The following is a 20,139-nucleotide window of genomic DNA, read 5'->3' on the forward strand; positions in this document are numbered from 1 at the left end:
ATGTAAAGGGAGCGATCATTTTGTTGGAGGTTCGTATCAGAAGTGGGATCGCTGCAAATGTTGTGTACCACTCACCTACCTCTTATCGCTCGTCTCACTCGCCTCATTGCCTCTTCTGAATAATCGGCAAGGAGTTCCTCAACAGTCTTGTCTCTTCCATCCACTTCGTTCCAGTCTGCACCCGCGTCTAGTAATATTCTAACTACTCAAGCTTTGCTAGAGCATTATTATAATCTGGCTTTATTGTTGTTTACGTCACCTTGTGTTTTAACTCATGACGATTTGTGGAAGCTTCATCTAGAATATCAGAAGTGGGATCGCTGCAAATGTAATGTTTACCACTTATACTTTTAAACCTACCTCTTATCGCTCGTCTTACTCGCCTCGTTGCCTCTTCTGAATAATCGGCAAGGAGTTCCTCAACAGTCTTGTCTCTTCCATCCACTTCGTTCAGGTCTGCACCAGCTTCTAGTAATATCCTCACGACTGAAGCCTTGCCGAAGCAGGCGGCTTCGTGTAGTGGGGTGCCGGAGTTCGTGCGTATGTTGGGATCTATTCCCGCTGCTAGTAGGAGTTGGACAACCTCCCTGTTATAAAAATGTAACCTGTTAGACTTGATGCATACCCACGGATTGGATCCGAGTCTTTTTCGTAGCTTAAACTGAGACTTATGTAAGTATAGTCCGCGACAGGTCGAGATTGCAATCGGGGTATGAGGCGGGAGGACGCCCCGCACATCCGCACTCGCCCGCACCGGGTTAGCACGGGGGCTGTGCGGATGTGCGATTTCTCTCCCCGATTTCCATCTCAACCTGTAGCGTACTATATTTTGTGGTTATAACGACAACATAAATACACATTCTGTGAAAATTTCAACTCTCTACTTATGACGGTTCACGATACAGCCGACTGACAGACATAGACGGGCTGACAGATGGACGGACAGCGGAGTAATAGGGTCCCATTGCCACCCTTCAGGTGCGGACCCTGAAACAATCTTATTTGATGGCTTGTAGCTAACGGCTCGAACAGTTTTTTCTGCTATCAACTAGACATGTGTCCGCTATAGCTTAACTTAACTGAAAACCGCTGCCGTGCCTATAGCGTACCGTAGCGTTATTGTCGTAGCTAGCAACGGTTTTCAGTTATCATCTATGACGAACCACCTGACAACGCAACACTGCCAACTGGCAACTGACAATGCATTGTTTAGTTTTTTGGTAACTAGAAACGCAATAATTATGCCTTCTCTTTCTTTCTTTCACTGAAAGCTGAGAAGGAGCGGTTATTGGCTACCGGCTTAGTAACTAAGAACTTGGTAAACCAAAGCCGACCTTATCTCTATTACGCTAAGGCTTAACTGTACAAGTACTTGTCCATTACACTTTGATCTATCATTCTAAATACAGTTAGCCTTAGAGTAATAGAGATAAGGTCCTCTTTGGTTTATCAATCTTCATGAAATGTTTTTGGTTAACTGGACTGTGGCAAACTATTCGTGCAGGCGTCCACTATAGTTTGACCTATGTCAATGATCAAATTAAACTTTACTGCTATGAACTTAAGGTTGTGATTACTTCACGATATTCATGAAAGTAAAATTGGTTTTATTTTAGTGAATATGCGCGCGCTAGCTATACAGACGGTATTGATACGGCAGCTAGCTTAGTTACTACTACGGAAACCGCTGCGCGTTGCGCATATTAAATTAGTTGAAACACAACTCTGATACCGATATTCAGCAACGGTTAACAATATCGGTATTGAAACTAAGTAACTGTTGATTAACCGTTGCCGTAAATAGCCAATAACGCCCATCTTTACTATCAACCAATCAGTACCTATCAACAATTAATATGGTCGACAAATATCTCCACGTCACGAATCAATCTGTTGAACATTTTTAGCCGTGTTTTGTCATGACTAATATTCTCCTTTCCCCTCCAACTAAGCGTAAAACTTGTGCTAGGAGTAGGTACGACAAATAGTGCAACGGGGTGGGGTTTGCTGGTCTGAGCCGTAGACCATCCGAGCCGTGGATTTCAGTCCGCTCCTTTAACCGTTGAACTAATAAGGATTCAAAGCCTCACAAAGCACACAAAAATGAAAATATCACATTGTAAAAAAATCATAGGCTACGGCTCGAACAGGTTTTTTTCAGCTATCAATCAATCAGGATCAACAAATATGGTCGACAAATATCTCCACGTCACGAATCAATCCGCTGAATATTCATGTGCAAGTGTAACGAATCCAGTTGACGCTGCATATTTATGCGTTTTACACGCATTTTCAGTTTTTCAGGGTTCCGTACCCGAAGGGTGCCAACATCCAGACCCTATTACTAAGCCTCCGCTGTTCGTCCGTCTCCGTTTGTCTGCCAGCGAGCTGTATCTCGTGAACCGTGATAGGTAGTGTTGAAATTTTGTAAAATGTGTAACTACTGAAAAACAACAAATTATAAAAAAATTAAAATGGCTGCCAAAAAAATGAAAAATGTGCGAGTCCGACTGGCACTTGACCGGTTTTATTCATTGGCGAATGGTCGTATTGTTTGTTTTACATAAAAGAAAAGTATTTAATTATGTTTATCCTTATAAATATCGTGGTGGCGTGCTCTTGGGAAGACCTATGTTCAGCAGTGGACGCAAACAGGCTGATTGATTGATTGATTATAAATATCTACACTTCAGGATTAACGTTAGGACCCTTTTCCAGGGAGGTCAGATGCTATCAAATGACCCCTAAAGACGAAAGAGGACCATTCCAGATTTTAACGCTACTTTAAAAATCCATGAATAAACTGGTAACTAAAAAAATAAAATGGTGGTCTCCAAAAATTAAAAAATAATCTGGTCAAAATTTCGATAAATCCGGCCGAAATTTAGCACACGTTTAAAAAGAATGTTCGACTGTCATGACATTCAACAAAATCCAATCCACATCAACAGGCCAAAGGTCCATAACAGGAAAATTTTCTTGGGAATCCCACACAACGTCTGTGCAGTGTAGGAAATAATATTTAAATAGCCCAAATTTGGTAGCTTGACAACTCACTTTTGTTTTTGTACCAACTCTTTATAGAAAGTAGCGGTTGACTCTATAGAGAGTGGGTATCACACTCAGGGATAAAATCCAGAACGAAGAATTCGCATAAGAACTAAAGCGGTTGACATAGCTCAAAGGATTAGTAAGCTGAAGTGGCAATAGGCAGTTCATGTCTGTCGCAGAATCGACGGCCGATGTATTACCGAGGCAGTGGAGACCACATGACGGGTAAGCGCAGTGTAGGAGGGCCTGTCACTTGGACCGATGACCTAAAGAAAGTGGCGGGGGGCGGGTGGATGAGGAAGCTGGGGGACTGTTTGGTGGCGCCCTCTTGAAATGGCCTATGCCCAGCAGTCGACGCATATAAGCCGATGGATTGGATTGCATTGTGCAAATGACTAAAGGGCAACCCTTTAGTCATTTAACCAGTGTTAAAGTACATAAACTAAATTCCCTCAAATTGCTAACGCGCGTGGCCGCCATTTTAGTGACGGCAGCACTAGACTGAAGTTTCGAGCTGATGGTATATTATTATTTCGACTTACATCAAAATGACGCCATTTCGATGTTAATGAGACATGGTTACAGCGTAATAGCAATTTGCGGGACTTATAACAGACACGTAGTTACGTACCAAGCATCATAAATGTGAATAATAAACAATTTCTGACACCCCGCGTTCACAATAATTCAGAGCGAATCCGCCAACGAGGCACGTTGAAGCGTTATAACGAACGAATATGAATACGCAATGCGTGTGTACACGCCTTTACATTAGCATATATTAATATTCAACAATAAATAGTTGCGCCGCTTGTTACAGTACGAAAAGCGGTGGAATAGGATTACTTGGTAATTGTATAAAATTGCACTATTTACAGACAACTACTATACATATTATAAGCTGTGACAGCCTAGTGGTTAGGACGTCCGCCTTCTAATCGGAGGTCGGGAAGCCGATCCCGGGCACGCACCTCTAACTTTTCGGAGTTATGTGCGTTTTAATTAATTAAACATCACTTGCTTTAGCGGTGAAGGAAATGCCTGAGAGTTCTCCATAAAGCTCTCAAAGTCTACGGTCAAAACCCTTCTCACTCTGAGAGGAGACCTGTGCTCTGTAGTGAGCCGGTGATGGGTTGATCATGATGACTATACATATTGCCTATCATTACTTAAACAATTCACTAAAAAAGCTCAAGTCGACAGTGAATGGATGTGTGTACGCATAGGCAGTTATAGTACACGACAGGTCATGATGGCAATCGGGGCCCTGCATTTCTCGGGGACTCGCGTTCTCCCGCACCGGATTAGCGCGGGGGCTATACAGGTATGCGGGGCGTGTCGTCGTCGTCGTCGTCGTCGTCGTCGTCGTCGTCCCCCGATTGTCTTCTCGACCTGTCACATACTATAGGTCCTGCATTTTCCTATTGAATGCATACGTCCGCCATTATGCACTACTCCGTTAAAACGTTTCATGACTCCGCGTGCCAGGAGCGATCGGACAGAGTATAGTCAGTAACAGTAGAGATGAGAGTAAAACTTACACATGTCCATTTTTGGCGGCTCTGTGTAGGGGGGTGGAGGAGAACTTGTGCACCCTCCAATTCGGGTACTTGTAGTGGTGCACCAACGTTGGATGCGTGGCTAACAAATGCTTCACGGTCGGCAACCTGGTAACAATATGTTGCTCATTATGACATGCAACAGGTACAACATATAAGAAACAACATATAAGGTGCAACATATAAGAAACTTTAGTTATAAAATAAAAAAAATAAAAAATACAATAATGATATTTTCTTAGGACACACATAGTAGAAGAAAGGTGCAGACTGCAGACAAACTATAAGATACCACAAGGGTTGCTATATTATAGTTGCTAGTAGCAGAGTAGTAGGGGGCAAGTGCCAGGCCCTAAAATACCAAACTTGGCGCACTCTCAACGAGGCGAGGGAATCGCAACGAGTCCGACCTACTATCGTCAGCGATAGTATGGCCCTGTGGAGATTGTTCTTTATGAGTTGTATCGTATTTGGTGGCGCTGCGAGACTATCGCCGCAATTCTCTCGTCCATGGAAATCGCAACGAGTCCGACCTACAATCGTCGGCAATAATATCGCCATTTGGAGATTGTTCTATATGAGTTGTATCGAATTTGATGGCGCGGCGAAACTATCGCCACAATTCTCTCGTCCGTGGAAATGGCGCCTAAAAATCGGACATGCGTTTAGGTTTCATACCCGAAGGGCGTCAAGAGGACCCGCTCGCTAGGATTAAGGTTTTCAAAAATCCCGTGGTATCTCTGTACTATTACAACATCTCACAACACCTAAGGGGAAAATAGAGCAAAACGGCAAATATGTAAAACTTTATATAATCCATACTAATATTATAAATGCGAAAGTGTGTCTGTCTGTCTGTCTGTCTGCTAGCCTTTCACGGCCCATCCATTCAACCGATTTCGATGATTTGGTACAGAGATAGCTTCGATCTCTGGGAAGGACATAGGCTACTTTTTATCCCGGAAAATCAAAGAGTTCCTATGGGATTTTTAAAAATCTAAATCCACGCGGACGAAGTCGCGGGTATCAAAGTCAAAGTCAAATGATTTATTCAAAATAGGTAATAAATTACTCTTATTGATGGTCTGGTATGGTGTTAGATTTGTTAGATATAGTGGTGATAATTATAACGCAAACTTAAAACTAAAGCTACGAGGGTTCCAAACGCGCCCAGGTCTGAGAAGAGCCCACAACAAATCATCTAGTATAGCATAAACTGACCAGGGAGTAGTAAGTTTTACCTAGGTAGGTACTCCACATAACCACATAAATACAGAAACGAAGTTGTGTCCGTCCGCAAACTATCCCTAAGTAGCTAAAATCTAATTTCTAAAGACCGCGCTCTCAAAGAGATAGTTTAGTAGGTATGTATGTTTACGCTTCGCAAAGTTTTATAGGATTATACTTACGCAAAACCACAGGGTACGCGACAGGTCGAGATGGCACTCGGGGAGGGAACCACCGCGCTAAACCCTCATACCCCGATTGCCATCTCAACCTGTCACGGACTATAAACGGGTACTCAAATACTGCTAACTGTTACCACGAAATAGTAATTACTGGCGTGATATACCTACCTACAGTATTTCTAACGCAAAACCACAAAATATATAATGATATTATATGTTTATTACTCTAAAACAAATTCTAATTTAAATTCCAAAATAAGCAGGCGTTATTTTGCGGAAGTACAATGCTAATAATACAATAATATAAGGAACCACAAGCTTAATTCCCTATAATCCGCCAAAACAGACAAAACGTTCCGCAAAGTGACGTCAGCCCCCCGGTCCACTAGTTGAGCAACCACGTTCACGAAGCCATATTGCGCTACCTTCTTTCATATTATGCTATCATAAGGACGTTGTAATCCTTGTCTTACCTGCCATATTGAGCAGCCAGGTCCAGAGCTGATTCGTCCTTAACGTTCCGCAAAGTGACGCCAGTCCCCCTGTCCACTAGTTGAGCAACAACGTACACGGAGCCATATTGCGCTACCTTGTTTCATATTATCCTATCATAAGTACACTGTAATCCTTGTCTTACCTGCCATATTGAGCAGCCAGGTCCAGAGCTGATTCGTCCTTAACGTTCCGCAAGGTGACGTCAGCCCCCCTGTCCACTAGTTGAGCAACCACGTTCACGGAGCCATATTGCGCTACCTTGTTTCATATTATCCTATCATAAGTACGCTGTAATCCTTGTCTTACCTGTCATATTGAGCAGCCAGGTCCAGAGCTGATTCGTCCTTAACGTTCCGCAAGGTGACGTCAGCCCCCCCTGTCCACTAGTTGAGCAACCACGTTCACGGAGCAATATTGCGCTATCATGTTTCATATTATCCTGTCATAAGTACGCTGGAATCCTTGTCTTACCTGCCATATTGAGCAGCCAGGTCCAGAGCTGATTCGTCCTTAACGTTCCGCAAAGTGACGCCAGTCCCCCTGTCCACTAGTTGAGCAACAACGTACACGGAGCCATATTGCGCTACCTTGTTTCATATTATCCTATCATAAGTACACTGTAATCCTTGTCTTACCTGCCATATTGAGCAGCCAGGTCCAGAGCTGATTCGTCCTTAACGTTCCGCAAGGTGACGTCAGCCCCCCTGTCCACTAGTTGAGCAACCACGTTCACGGAGCCATATTGCGCTACCTTGTTTCATATTATCCTATCATAAGTACGCTGTAATCCTTGTCTTACCTGTCATATTGAGCAGCCAGGTCCAGAGCTGATTCGTCCTTAACGTTCCGCAAGGTGACGTCAGCCCCCCCTGTCCACTAGTTGAGCAACCACGTTCACGGAGCAATATTGCGCTATCATGTTTCATATTATCCTATCATAAGTACGCTGTAATCCTTGTCTTACCTGCCATATTGAGCAGCCAGGTCCAGAGCTGATTCGTCCTTAACGTTCCGCAAAGTGACGCCAGTCCCCCTGTCCACTAGTTGAGCAACAACGTACACGGAGCCATATTGCGCTACCTTGTTTCATATTATCCTATCATAAGTACGTTGTAATCCTTGTCTTACCTGCCATATTGAGCAGCCAGGTCCAGAGCTGATTCGTCCTTAACGTTCCGCAAAGTGACGTCAGCCCCCCTGTCCACTAGTTGAGCAACCACGTTCACGGAGCCATATTGCGCTGCCATTATTAGTGGCGTTTCTTGATTCGCTGTCTGCGCAAATAACAAACAAAATGAACAAGCGAAATATTTTATAAGTATTTTAACATTCTTGATGAACAGATTTCGTGTAACTTACCACTAAATCTATATTTACAGGTGGGTTGTGAGCTAGCAGCATGGTAACAATGGCTGAATCGCCCTTCCACGCCGCCAGGTGGAGGGGCGAAGCGCCCGTCTTGTCCACGACGGACGGCGACGCGCCAGCCGATAGGAGAAGGCGGACTACCTCTCTGTAACAAAGAGTGACATTTCAAATCAAGACCCATCTTCTTTGAAGTGCCTGCCAAATTTCATGATTCTAGGTCAACGGGAAGTACCCTGTAGGTTTCTTGACAGACAGACGGACAGACAAACAGACAGACAGACAGAAAACAAAGTGATCCTATAAGGGTTCCGTTTTTCCTTTTGAGGTACGGAACCCTAAAAATTGGTAAAATTTTAGAAAAAAATATTTAAAAAAAAACTTACGTATGACCATTGAGACATGCGTGGTGAAGCGGAGTGTAGCCAGTGTCATCTTGCACATTTAGGCCACATTTTCTTAAACTGCAACAAAGAAAAACAAAATTTAAAAAAAAAAACTCAAATTAAAAAACTATTCGCAGTCGGTAGGATTCGAACCTTTTTTTTTTTTTTTTTTTTTTTTTTTTTTTTTTCCGCTGGTAAAAATGCTATTAGGCATGCCGCACAAGGGCGGGTATGTGGGACTCACTCGCGGTTTGTTTAACCGCCATCAGCATACCCACTAAAAAACCCAGCGGTGCCGTCCGCGTCAAGTATAAGACGTCTCAGGATCCCGGATATCGGATGCGACTGAGACGTCCTGGCGTTGGGCCGGCACAAGTTTACTCCCAATGCCTAGGGCCGGAGAAGGTGAGCATACTGTCTCCTTCTCCTCCCCTGTCTTCTTCTGCGGAGCGGGTGGGCGTCGGCGTCCAGCTCTCGTTCCCGCTCCGCGGCCTCCTTCAGTGATATGACAGTTTCACAGAAGGAGGCCATTACGCCCCAGCTGGTCTCACTACTGATCATCTCGTCTATTGCATTTGAAAGTGAGAGGCTTCCTCTGAGGGTCGACGACAGGATGTGCCGCTGGGGTCCCCATGCCGCACACTCTACCAAAGTGTGATGTGCCGTATCTTCTGGTGCACCACACTCGTGGCAGGCCGGCGTCTCCTCCCGTCTCGCAATCTTCCGCAATCTCCGTTCTCGCAAGTTAATTCCGGTCTTGCAAGATAACCGGAATTATTTGATGAATTTGGGTGGTGTAAATAATTTGTCGGCCAAGCTAGCAGTCAAGGCCGTCGGGCGCATTTCCCAGAAGACGTAGGTTCAAATCTTAACAGTTCTACAATTTTAATTGTTCCGTACCTCAAAAGGAAAAAACCGGCCAAGTGCGAGTCAGGCTCGCGCAATGAGGGTTCCGTACTACAGTTATATTTTTTAGACATTTTGCACGATAATTTAAAAACTATGATGCATAAAAATAAATAAAAATCTGTTTTAGAATGTACAGGTGAAGATCTTTCATATGATACCCCACGTGATTTAGTCACTCACTTCGAAAGTTGAAAATACTAATTATTAGTTCATGACCACAATTTAATATTTTTTGTGTGATCTAACCCTAAATTCACGGTTTTCAGATTTTTCCCCAAATGTCAGCTATAAGATCTACCTACCTGCCAAATTTCATGATTCTAGGTCAATTGGAAGTACCCTGTAGGTTTCTTGACAGACAGACAGACAGACAACAAAGTGATCCTAGAAGGGTTCCGTTTTTCCTTTTGAGGTACGGGACCCTAAAAAGGAACCCTTATGGTATCACTTCGTTGTCGCTGACTATATCTATGCTATGATATCAATTATTTTCCGTGTATAATATAATAATTAATTTAATTTAGAATAATAATTATTTGTACAACTATTTTGTGGTTTTCCCTCTCCCTGATTAAATAGGTTACCTTCTTCAGTTAGGCTGACTGACCTGTTTCCTGGACGTCATAAAAATAAAATGAAATAACCACCCACCATGCTATGCTATGTACGTATTTAAATTTTAAAGCAAAGAAATCTAAATATATAAAAGGAAAAGGTGAGTGACTGACTGACTGATCTATCAACGCACAGCTCAAACTACTGGACAGATCGGGCTGAAATTTGGCATGCAGATAGCTATTATGACGTTTGCATCCGCTAAGAAAGGATTTTTGAAAATTCAACCCCTAACAGTGAAATAGGGGTTTGAAATTTGTGTAATCCACGCGGACGAAGTCGCGAGCATAAGCTAGTTATTAATAAAACCGTTCCAAAACACTTGTCTAAAATTAAACAAGACCATAATAACTAACGCCTACATTTAACATAACCAGAATTACATGGGTTTTCAATATAAAACCGAGTAGAGAGCCAATGTGTCATTGGCTATACCCTGTGGCTTTACCTTATACCTATTACATACTAACTGATGCCCGCGACTTCATTCGCGTGGATTTAGGTTTTTAAATCCCGTGGGAACTGTTTGATTTTCCGGAATAAAAAGTAGCCTATGTCACTCTCACCGATCTTTAACTATACCCATGCAAAAAATCAGGTCGATCCGTTGCTTTGGTCAAACCAATAAACTAACAGCAAACAAACACACTCTTCGCATTTGCAATATGGGTATTGGGTAGTGATTAGTTTCCAAGTAATCACCAAGGCCGACAAGGTTGAACCACGTGCTTTTCTAATTTATCTTTTATAAGAATGATATTAAGTCACATTTTCGAAAAAATCTATAAGTACAAGATTTATTGATAAGGACGACCGACCAATGCATAACACGTTATGGTCTAAGAGCTAACGCGTGGCAGACCTGCCTTATTAAAGCTGAAAGTTTATCTGCGTGTTGTCCCCAACACTGGATGTTTGTCCGTGGGGGGTCAGGTGTCTGGCAGGGGGCTACCACCATACTAAGTGTCTGGCAATGCATGAAGTGATTTCTAATACTATTCTGAAGAAAATATAAAAAAATAGACTTTGTAGGACTATGAGGCTCGAAGCAACATGTTCACATCGCATAGAATATTTAAGATTTTTCATACATTTTTAGAATTGAATAATATAAGGTTTTGGATTATTCTATGAATATAATTAAATTATATTCAAATAAACAGGAATTTGTGAAGACTTTGCGTCCAAAACAAGTTTTATTTATTCTTCCATGACTTACCTAGGTACCTACCTAAGTAAACTACAACAAATATAATCTGTAATGTAAGAAGCTAAAATAATTATGGAAGAGTAATAATTTATTTAGTCGTATGGCATTTGATTTTTAATAATCGCGTTAGGTACCTACCTATATTTTGAGTCAATATGTTTTGTATAATTTCAGTTTTTCCTAGATCGAAGGTACCTACGCGGCCGAAAGTAATGTTCATCGACCTTTAGAAGGTGATAGCAGATTTGTAGAGCGTTGTCCCTGTCGTTGAGACCGACAAAACGTCATATGGGTATGAGAGACAGAGACAACGCTCTACAAAGCCGAAATGTCATTCCAAAGGCCGATAAGTTACCATAATGTAGAGTTTAAAAAAAATTAGATAACGTTTCACGATTGTTCTAATTATTCTATTTAAGTATATTTTAATAATATTATGTTTTTTTAATTAACATAAATTAATAAAAACCTTGCTTAAATATCTAAAACAGGTTTCTGATTTTTTCACTCTATCCAAGACCAAAGTACGATAAACATTAACTCGAAGAAATCTTGGAAATAGGTACCAACTAAACTAATATTAAGTACGTTTTATAAATTTTGTTATAATTTATGTAACTACTTGTTACTTCATTTTAATTTAGGGAAGCTATAAAGATTTCCGCATCTTTTATTTAATAATTACTCATTCAAGTGAACTGATACCTAATACGGAATATCAGGTAGGCATAGTACCTACGCGACAGGTCGAGATGGCAATTGGGGTGGGGGCACCCCGCACACCCGCAAAGCCTTCGCGCTAACCCGGTGCGGGATAGCGCGGTTGACGTGCGGTTGTCGGGGGCGTCCCCCCGCCTCATACCCCAATAATTGCTATTTGTCGCGAACTAGATATAGGTATCTAGTTTATGTGTACACATAGATATTTAGTTCATAAGGTACATTAAATAATTCCCCACTCACCTATCAAAATCGAATATTTTCTCTTTAATTTTCTTTTTCGCTTTCACGCAGTTCCTATAAATGTGGTATTTGGCATCGCACACACTATCACACACATGGAAACCGCTAAAACAATTCACGTTCCTATTGAAATCACCCATATTCTACCTAGAATCAATACCCTTATTTTTTGATAAATTCAAAATTTCTAAATGAATTTACACAACCGATAAATCAGTGTACTCAAATCACTCATATTTTACAACTTTTTAGATTCAATGGATACTGAAGTCACCTATATTCTACCTAGAATCAAATTACATTTTCATTCGATTCATATGGAATATTTCCAAATAAATCACGGCAACTAAATTAGTGCACTTTTCTACTAAAATCACTATTATATCACAACTTTTTGAGACTCAACGCACACACATATCAAACTATTTTAGATACTTTTTTAATCAAATCACCCTCTTCAAGTACAAAAACATTATCTTTTAACAGGTCCCGAACACAAAGCCAATTTTTTACACAGGCATTCTATGACAGTTCGTTAGTCACTGCGTTGTATCGGCATGAGTCACAGGAGATCCCCATCTCTGGAAACTGGTTCCCCAATACACAACCTATTATGTAAAATATTGGGTTGGTACACGAAAAAGGTATGAAAGTAACAAGTAGACTAGGCAGGGCAATATTTAATGAAGCCGGACCATAAATGCAAAGTGACGATAAAGTTTGATAAGATAATACAAGTGGTTCAAGGAAATGTATCTATTGCGAATGTTATTATATTTATTAATGATCGTTTGATATTAATCCATAGGTACTACTTAATATTATAATGTTAAAAGTGAGTCTATTCTGTTAGGTACCTTTTCACGACCCATCCGCTTAACCAATTTGACAGGTACAGAAATACATACATATCTTCTTCTTTTCTTTATACAAAAATGTAATCGCTGAATATGTTTGTTAAGCGCAAATCTCGAGAACAGCTGAACTGATTTCGCTAATTCTTTTTTTATAATATTCCTGGAAGTACGAGGATGGTTCTTACGGCGAGAAAAACTTAAAAAAAAATTGCCTTGAAAGTCTAAAACAACACTTTTCTATGTTCCCATACAAAAGATTCGTAATAATACTTAAAAGTCAATTTGAACTTTAATACCATATCATAAAGCTTAAGTGTTGGTAGAGAGGTCCGGGAAGGCTGACCCGGTGTCTAAAATAGAATAAGTATAACTAAAAGAATTGACTGTTAGGCGGTACGAAGTTCGCCGGGTCAGCTAGTTATATTTTGCATCCGGAGACAAACATAGTTTACTTGTTTCCGGAAAATCAAAGAGTTTCCACGGGATTTAAAAAACCTGAATCAATCCATACAAACGAAGTTGCGGACATTATTTAGTAAACATAAGGTGCCTATGTGTATGATGGGTTGGCTTCCGCAGTCATCAACCCGAATGCCCAGGCAAAGCCTAGGGACGTGGACAAGCGAATTGGAGATCTGTTATGAATTAGGTAGGTATAAATAAAAAGAGTCAATAGTTACCTAACTAGTACTGAAGTAAATTGTTACTTATCAGTTTAAAGAAATCTTCAAGTTATACCAACCCATAACACAGCCTAAGTTTCCACAGCACAAGCGACTGACTGGTACACTGTAATCCGAACGTCCGCGTCATGTCAACAAACTTATATCGCAGTTCTAATACTTAAACACTGCAAATATTAGGCTGTGACTAATCGCGCGCTAAGTACGGAGCTAGGTCACTGGTCAGTACGGGACCGTTAAAAGTCACGTTTCTCCATATCACTATAACGAATTACTGTGCAAATATTGTTTTATAATATTTACAAGAACGAACCGTAGAGAGGCCACTATCGCAAAGGTTCCGACCACAAATGATTCAAAAACTAGCATAGGTATATAGGAGGACGAACGGCGAGGTGATTCATCAGGCAACAGGTTGGAAGTTGGTTTTTATTGCGGTATTTTCACTCGTAACTGTTGTTTTGGGGCATTTGAGCCTGTGCGGCGGCGGCGGTCTAATTTGAATTAGAGTGAACACTTTCTTGGTACCTAGCTAAGTACTTTACGTCATTGTAGAAAAAACTTTATAAGTATATTATATTATTATTATTATTATTATTCAATATGTGAATATTTTATTATTTTTCAAATATGTTAAGTACCTAATTACTAATTTATTTCGCTGATACCCTTTGTGGGTGGTGCTGCCAAAGCCAAATTTTAATTTACGTAATTAAAATTTGATTCATACATAAGTATAGGTAAATAACGATGATGCATATGATAGCCTAGTGGTTAAGAAGTCACTCGTCTGCGTTTCGGTCGAGGGGTCCGAGGTTCGATCCCGGGCACGCTCTTCTCTAACTTTACGGAGTTATGTGCGTTTCAAGAAATTAAATATCAATCGCTTTAACGGTGAAGGAAAGCCTGAGAGTTCTCCATAATGTTCTCAAAGGTGTGTGAAGTCTGCCAATCAGCACTTGTACAGCGTGGTGGACTATGGCCAAACCCTTCTCATACTGAGAGGAGACCTGTGCTCTGTAGTGAGCCGGCTATGGGTTGATCATGATGATGAGTAGAAACAATCCCCACAGGCAGTGGCGTGCAGGTCATAGAGGCATAAATGCACTGCTTACCCCTGTTGCAATAGCTCAATGCAAATTTTACATCATGACCTGCCTGTAAACAGGTTCCTATCTAACTAATGCCTGCCTTGGCTTCAAACCCTGTGCACGCCACTGCCCACAGGTGCCCACAGTCCTCGCCTATTATACGTACTTACTTTCAGAGTTCGTTTAAGTACTGTATGTTTTATAACAAACAAACAAACAACGGTCGTATAACGTTACGCGATCCGTTATCTCCTCTTATCTCACATGTGCTTAACAATGAGTTTCGTTATTTAACGTTAAGGTTATTAAAAGTAAACTAAGTAGATAACCCACTTGTTTAATGATATAGAATTATTATTTGGACAACCGTGTAGCGTTTCTTTTTTTAGGGTTCCGTACCCGAAACGTGCGAACGGGACCCGTTTACTAAGACTCCGGTAGCCGTCCGTCCGTCTGTCTGTCAGCGGGCTATATCTCGGGAACCGTAATAGGTGGGGTGTGATGGGAAGTTGAAATATTCACAGAATATGTATTTCTATTGCCGCTATAACAGCATAGTAATATACTATAGACCATTATAGACAGACGATATCAAACGAGTCACATACGAGTCACAGGGAGCCAGCTAGATTCAAGGCGCGGCGCAAGACCATGGCTTGTGGAATGTGGATGCCATCTACAAGAGACCTATGTCCAGCAGTGGACCTCTATCGATTGACGATTATGTGACCTAAGTATTTAACTGTTTCATTTTAATATAGATCTAGTCTAAACCTAAAACAAGACAAAGAAGTCTTGACCTAAAACAAAAGTTAGTTAAACCTTGGTTAAACCCAACCATTTTATCTCAGGCTCGCTACTTTATTAATTCTAATGCTTCAAGTCAACTGCATGCTTGCATACAGAGGTGTTTTATGTCGGTTAATACAATATGCTTATGGATAGTTAGGTTCAATGCACCTTCTTACCATCGATTGCCGTCTGGCCCGGAGCCAAAACACTTGACTTTAATGGCCTAAGGTACACTTCCTTAAATAGATAGCGATTATTCGCTGGCATCTCGATATTTCTCCCTAGACTCCATTTTGTGATGTTAGGGCGTGTTTTCACAAATCGAGTTTAATTGATCGATTCATCATCATCATCATGATCAACCGATCGCCGGCTCACTACAGAGCACGGGTCTCCTCTCAGAGTGAGAAGGGTTTTGGCCATAGTCTACCACGCTGGCCAAGTGCGGATTGGCAGACTTCACACACCTTTGAGAACATTATGGAGAACTCTCAGGCAGGTTTCCTCACGATGTTTTCTTTCACCGTTAAAGTAAGTGATATTTTAATTACTTAAAAACGCACATAACTCCGAAAAGTTAGAGGTGCGTGCCTGGGATCGAACCCCCGACCTCCGATTGGAAGGCGGACGTTTTAACCACTAGGCTACCATAGCTATATTGATCGACTAGCTGATCCCCGCGGCTTCGCCTGCGTAGATTTAGGTTTTACAAGATCCCGTATAGCTTATGTCACTCAGGAATAATGTAGCTTTCTACTGGTGAAAGAATTTTTAAAATCGGTTCAGTAGTTCCAAAGATTACCCCCTACAAACAAACTTAACGACATTACCTCTTTATATAATAGTATAGATAGATATAGATTATACCTACCTAATTAGTAATTACTAATTAGTTAATCGACCAGAGTTGAATGAAAGTTTACTGCAGAGTTCAGAGTAATCCTAGCGTGCTCCCCAGCGCTTTCCATACAAATGTATAGTAGGCGACAGGTCGAGATAGCAATCTGGGTATAAGGCGGGGGGCCGCCCCGCACACCCGCACGTTACCCGCACCCGGTGTACCGGGTTAGCGCGGGGGCTGGGCGGGTATGCGGGGCGTCCCCACCCCGAATGCCATCTCGACCTGTTGCGTTTGGTTCTCATATTTTTGAATATTAGGCAATCATATTTAAATATAAGTAGGTTGTATTAAAAACTAGACGATGCCCGCGACTTCGTTCGCGTGGATTTAGGTTTTTGAAAATCCTGTGGGAACTTTGATTTTCCGGGATAATAAGTAGCCTTTGTCCTTTCCCGGGATGCAAGCTATCTATCTCTGTACCAAATTTCGTCAAAATCGGTTGAACGGTTGGGCCGTGAAAGGCTAGCAGACAGACAGACACACTTTCGCATTTATAATATTAGTATGGTAGTACGTAAACTAATTGAAAAATCCTATTACAATGTAAAGGATTATTTAAATGATAAGCAAGCTTGGGAATGAGTTGCTTAACGGATTGTGATAGTTCTAATAAGTTTCAATAATTTTGTAAAGTGGTGATAATAAAAAGAATACCCGGCTGAGTTTGTTGTGGGCTCTTCTCAGACCTGGGCGCGTTTGGAACCCTCGTAACTTTAGTTTTAAGTTTGCGAAATAATTATCACCACTATATCTTAGAAATCCAACATCTGACCTTCAAAAAGAGTTATTAATTACCTATTTTGAATAAATCATTTGACTTTGACTTTTGACTTTGATGTCTTTGTTCTTTGATGTAGGTACATGTTGTTTATTATTTTAGCTGCACTTGCTTGTTATTACTGAAATGCGAACTAAATACCTACACGGTCAATTAAAATCGATTATTGTGAATGTGCCTTTACCGAGTGTTGCGAAATAGTCGTTTTGTATGGAACTGTTTTTGTTTGGCTTGAATAATTATACTTACCTATTGTTGAGTTTAATTATCGAATCTAATCACGTAGCGGTGGTTTAATGGGAACCGGTCTCGCGATGAAGTTAATGTCATTGTGTAAATGTGCATGCTTCAAATGTCCTCATAATATTATTGTCTTGACGATTCGTCGGCCTCAACGACAAAGACAACGCTCCGCGAAACCGTTAACTTTTTCTAAAGTTTGGTGAGCAATATTTTTTGCCGGGTACTATACTTACATATTATAGTACGCGACAGGTCGAAATTGCAATCCGGATGCGGAATAGCGCGGGTTACGTGAGGGTGTGTGGGGCATCCCCCCGCCTCATACCCCGATGGACATCTCGACCTGTCGCGTATTATAGGTATAAGTAGATTGATAATTAGACGTAGTTATTCAAAATGGATCCAATCCACAAAATATCATTTTTTGACCTATGATCACAAACGATGGTATAATTTCATATTTCCACATGAAATGATTTTTAAGTAAAAAAGAAGAAAGATGTCAAATCAAACTAAGGTTTTAAATCTTTTTACATAATATTATAGGTACTTTCCTACTAAAAGTTCAATATTAAAAAAGTTTGTGAGGGTTGCATCTATTTTGCTACTATGGCCAACCTTTGATAATAATATTGATCATCAAATATGAAGCTTTTTTTAGTGTGACAAAGCCTAGAAAACAAATTTTTGTAAGTTAAACTATTTGGCTGTAACTAGGATTTAAACTTACTTACTTTAGAAACAGGTGAAACTAACAAACGGAAAGTACATAGTTTTTTTTTTAATTCATAACCCTTGGCTGCAATCAAACCTGCTGGCAAGTGGTGATGCAGCCTAAGATAGAGCATGCTTGCCTAGAAGATGCCTATTCATTCATGACTTGAAGGTACCCATACTAAAAGTGGAATTAATTGTCTGTTTGTTTGTTTTCCTGTTTTCAAAAATAGCAGAGTCACCAAAGTTTATGACGTAAATCACGTAGGTCTGCCACATATGTATCAGGCATTATTGTTTTGTTACTTAAATTAACTATTAAATGTCCAGTTGAACCAATAAAAGCTTTGGTTTAGCCAAAGCACGTAGTTAGGTATTTAGTCCAAACACTAGCACTCAACACAAAATAAGGAAAATGGGACAAGCTTAGTTCATATTATACATTGTAAGTTACCTATGGCTTAAGGTATTTAAGGTAGTAGATACCTTGATATGTGTGTCTGAATATATATATATTTTTAATATGCCTTTTATTTTCTCATATATCTCAATATAAATAGTTATTAGGTTATACAATACTGGTGACCTTAAAGTACCACACTCGGTGGTGAGTACAGACTCTGAAGCTAGGTAGGCATTTAGGTAGAAACCTATTTACTTGCAGGGCTTGATGAAAAATAGCCATTTAATTATTACTAGTCGGGTAAGCAGTGCTTTTATACCTCTATAATTTGCACACCACTGGGTGGTATGTAGACTACATCAAAGGAGTCGCAGAGAAGAGCTTGATGAAGCTAGATAAAAGCAGAGCAATACAGCAGCAAGTGGAAGTCGCTTCAACAGATCGCAGTCGGATGCGGGATACCTACCAACAGTGTACATCTACCGAGCATACTTCAATCTAAGTATATAAATATAGCATGCTTTGACTATGCCCAGATTTAAAACAGAGTTAAAACAAGACAGATTTACCTATATCTCTACATAAGATTGTCTCCTATTAGCTTTGTCTAAAGTCTAAGAAAAGTCAAAAACAGATTTCATATGCCACATATTCATATGATACTCAAAATGAATCTAGGCTTTAAGATGCAGTGCGCTATTTTATTTCACTGGAGTAAATAGGAATGGTATTAAGTTTTATTAGGTATGTATTATGTAGTATTTTATTAGTATGTAGTTTTTAATTCCAATACACTGACTTCACTCTCATGTTTTATTGATATTGTAAATAACATCAATGTAGATAAGTACTTAAAATATAAGGTAAGCCTGTAAGGTGTAGTACACCTTGTACTGATTGAAATACGTCTTATGCACCACACCACTACACACAGATATGAGCTATCTTCAAGTTATCTAAACAAAGATTTGTTATTCATTGTCCTTGTTTCGTAGATATACTGTAATTGGTAAATGTCGCCCAGATCTCTTTATTCGTTGTGCTCGTTAAAGGAATTGCAAGAAGGCCTTTATTCATACATTATACCTACTTACCTAGGTATATTATTCAACCTCTTGTTAAGGTTGTGGAAGTAAACATACAAAAACTTGTTTTTTACTAGTTCTACAATCAATATCGACATTAACTAACGTACCAACATAAGCGAACTGTAATTAAAGACTTAGGAAATAATTTTTTATTCAATAATTTCATTGTAATACGCAAAATTACACTTACCTAAAGTTCGTAAATGGACCACTCCTTTTGGTCAAGATTCCTATTATTTTCTCGACAGTCCATTTGTCGCCAGCCCGCGCTGCGTTCAACAAATCCTGGCCCTTTCCCATGGCCCATTTAATCGTATTTACCACTCACAAATATAACACAAACTTCAATCATTGCAATTTTTTACACTAGACTTCACTACACACTACAACTTCATTGATCGGACCGCCATTTTTGGAAGACCATAGACGTGAGTGCGCTCTAGCGGCCGGCGAAGGAATCGATATCGAGATCATGACATTCGAATTTCGAACTTTTTTAATGCTTTATTATAAAAAAATTAAGACAAAAATTATATCGTTAAAAATATAAAATACCTACTATTAATTGTTGATAAGTATCTTAACTTTCTAGTTCAATTAATATTTCACTTCACTGAGAAGTTATGA

At 40.2% G+C, this 20,139-nt stretch overlaps 1 protein-coding gene across 6 annotated transcripts in view; it reads right to left on the bottom strand.

The window, feature by feature from the left end:
- The window catches only part of LOC117992930 (ankyrin repeat and SAM domain-containing protein 1A-like), a 123,397-nt gene extending 103,445 nt beyond the window's left edge, over positions 1–19,952 (bottom strand). The window contains exons 1-6 of one of the 6 annotated variants that reach the window (XM_069506145.1): positions 19,703–19,952; positions 8,266–8,343; positions 7,874–8,027; positions 7,643–7,788; positions 4,593–4,718; positions 361–587 (exon numbers count right to left, since the gene is read on the bottom strand). In XM_069506145.1, coding sequence (XP_069362246.1) covers positions 361–587; positions 4,593–4,718; positions 7,643–7,788; positions 7,874–8,027; positions 8,266–8,343; positions 19,703–19,812 — 841 coding nt within the window. In that variant the 5' untranslated portion in view covers positions 19,813–19,952. Of the gene's footprint in view, positions 1–360; positions 588–4,592; positions 4,719–7,642; positions 7,789–7,873; positions 8,028–8,265; positions 8,344–11,962; positions 12,580–13,561; positions 13,698–19,702 lie in introns of those variants that run through there. The other 5 variants (XM_069506146.1, XM_069506149.1, XM_069506148.1 and 2 more) reach the window with 5 other exon arrangements.
- Positions 19,953–20,139: the final 187 nt, after the last annotated feature.

Source organism: Maniola hyperantus, chromosome 22 (assembly GCF_902806685.2).
Source record: "Maniola hyperantus chromosome 22, iAphHyp1.2, whole genome shotgun sequence".
NCBI classification, from domain to species: Eukaryota; Metazoa; Arthropoda; class Insecta; order Lepidoptera; family Nymphalidae; genus Maniola; species Maniola hyperantus.